This window comes from Limulus polyphemus, unplaced genomic scaffold (assembly GCF_000517525.1).
Source record: "Limulus polyphemus unplaced genomic scaffold, Limulus_polyphemus-2.1.2 Scaffold3993, whole genome shotgun sequence".
NCBI lineage: Eukaryota > Metazoa > Arthropoda > Merostomata > Xiphosura > Limulidae > Limulus > Limulus polyphemus.
The window spans coordinates 71,413-73,300 of record NW_013669603.1 but is presented as its reverse complement, the minus strand read 5'-3'; the positions used below and the strand labels follow the sequence as shown (position 1 = coordinate 73,300).

The following is a 1,888-nucleotide window of genomic DNA, read 5'->3' as shown; positions in this document are numbered from 1 at the left end:
AAACAAAGAAAACTTTTCGGCTGCTTACTAAACACACTGCTATCAATCACAAAACCTAAAACAAAGAAAACTTTTCGGCTGCTTACTAAACACACTGCTATCAATCACAAAACCTAAAATAAAGAAAACGTTTCAGCTGCTTACTAAACACATTGCTATCAATCACAAAACCTAAAACAAAGAAAACGATTCAGCTGCTTACTAAACACGTTAGTAACAATCTCATTACTTATAACAAAGAAAACATTTCAGCCACTTACTTAACACGCTAGTATCAATCTTATTACTTATAACACAAAAAAATTGTCAGCTGCTTACTAAACACGTTAGTATAAACCTCATTACTTATAACACAGAAAACGATTCAGTTACTTACTAAACACGTTAGTTATAACACAGAAAACGATTCAGCTACTTACTAAACACGTTAGTTATAACCCAGAAAACCATTCAGTTACTTACAAAACACGTCAGTTATAACACAGAAAACCATTCAGCTACTTACAAAACACATCAGTTATAACACAGAAAACAATTCAGCTACTTACAAAACACGTCAGTTATAACACAGAAAACAATTCAGATATTTACTAAACACGTCAGTTATAACACAGAAAACAATTCAGCTACTTACAAAACACGTTTGTTATAATACAGAAAACAATTGAGCTACTTACTAAACACGTTAGTTATAACCCAGAAAACAATTCAGCTACTTACTAAACACGTTTGTTATAATACAGAAAACAATTCAGCTACTCTTACTAAACACGTTATAACACAGAAAACGACCCGGCTACTTACAAAACACCCTAAGAGTGACTGCATTATGCACGTTTTGCTTTAGAACTTCGTGAGCAGCTTGACATTTATAGACTGTCTTGTCATCTTCTGATGATACGTTTACTTCTAGAACATTCCGTACAGACTTGCCGCCATGAGGAGCATCCAAGATAGCGTCCGTCGTTCCTGGAATCATGAAACCATCTCGCCACCATGTGACGATGGAGGCAGGGTTGCTACTTCCAGACTCGCATATTAGTGTCACCTAGGTTGAATATGACATTTATGTAGTTCTGGACTGTGTTATCTAGGATCAGGGTTACAGGTGTTTAGAATAGAATGTTATCTAGGTTCAGGGTTACAGTTGTGGAGAATACTGTTATTTAGGTTCAGGGTTACAGGTGTGGAGAATACTGTTATTTAGGTTCAGGGTTACAGGTGTGGAGAATAGTTTTAGGTAGTTTCACGGTTACAGGTGTGGAGAATAGAGTGTTATGTAGATTCAGGGTTACAGTTGTGAAGAATACTGTTATTTAGGTTCAGGGTTACAGGTGTGGAGAATAGTTTTATGTAGGTTCACGGTTACAGGTGTGGAGAATAGAGTGTTATGTAGATTCAGGGTTACAAGTGTGGAGAATACTGTTACTTAGGTTCAGGGTTACAGGTGTGGAGAATAGTTTTATGTAGATTCAGGGTTACAGGTGTGGAGAATAGTGTTATCTAGGTTCAGGGTTAAAGGTGTAGAGAATAGAGTGTTATCTAGGTTCAGGGTTACAGGTGTGGAGAATAGTGTTATCTAGGTTCAGGGTTAGAGGTGTAGAGACAAGAGTGTTATCTAGGTTCAGGGTTACAGGTGTGGAGAATAATGTTATCTAGGTTCACGGTTACAGGTGTGGAGAATAGTGTTATCTAGGTTCACGGTTACAGGTGTGGAGAATAGTGTTATGTAGGTTCAGGGTTAGAGGTGTGGAGAATATAGCGTTATCTAGGTTCAGGGTTAGAGGTATTGAGAATATAGTTTATGTAGGTTCAGGGTTAGAGGTATGGAGAATATAGTTTATGTAGGTTCAGGGTTAGAGGTATGGAGGATAGTGTTTATGTAGGT

The 1,888-nt window shown here is 37.2% G+C and overlaps 1 protein-coding gene across 2 annotated transcripts in view; it reads right to left on the bottom strand.

Moving 5' to 3' along the window:
* The window catches only part of LOC106470423 (nephrin-like), an 87,652-nt gene that overhangs the window by 20,653 nt on the left and 65,111 nt on the right, over positions 1 to 1,888 (bottom strand). For both annotated transcript variants that reach the window (XM_022399012.1, XM_022399013.1), the window contains exon 13: positions 805 to 1,048. In XM_022399012.1, the coding sequence (XP_022254720.1) occupies positions 805 to 1,048 (244 nt within the window). The remainder of the gene's footprint in view (positions 1 to 804; positions 1,049 to 1,888) is intronic.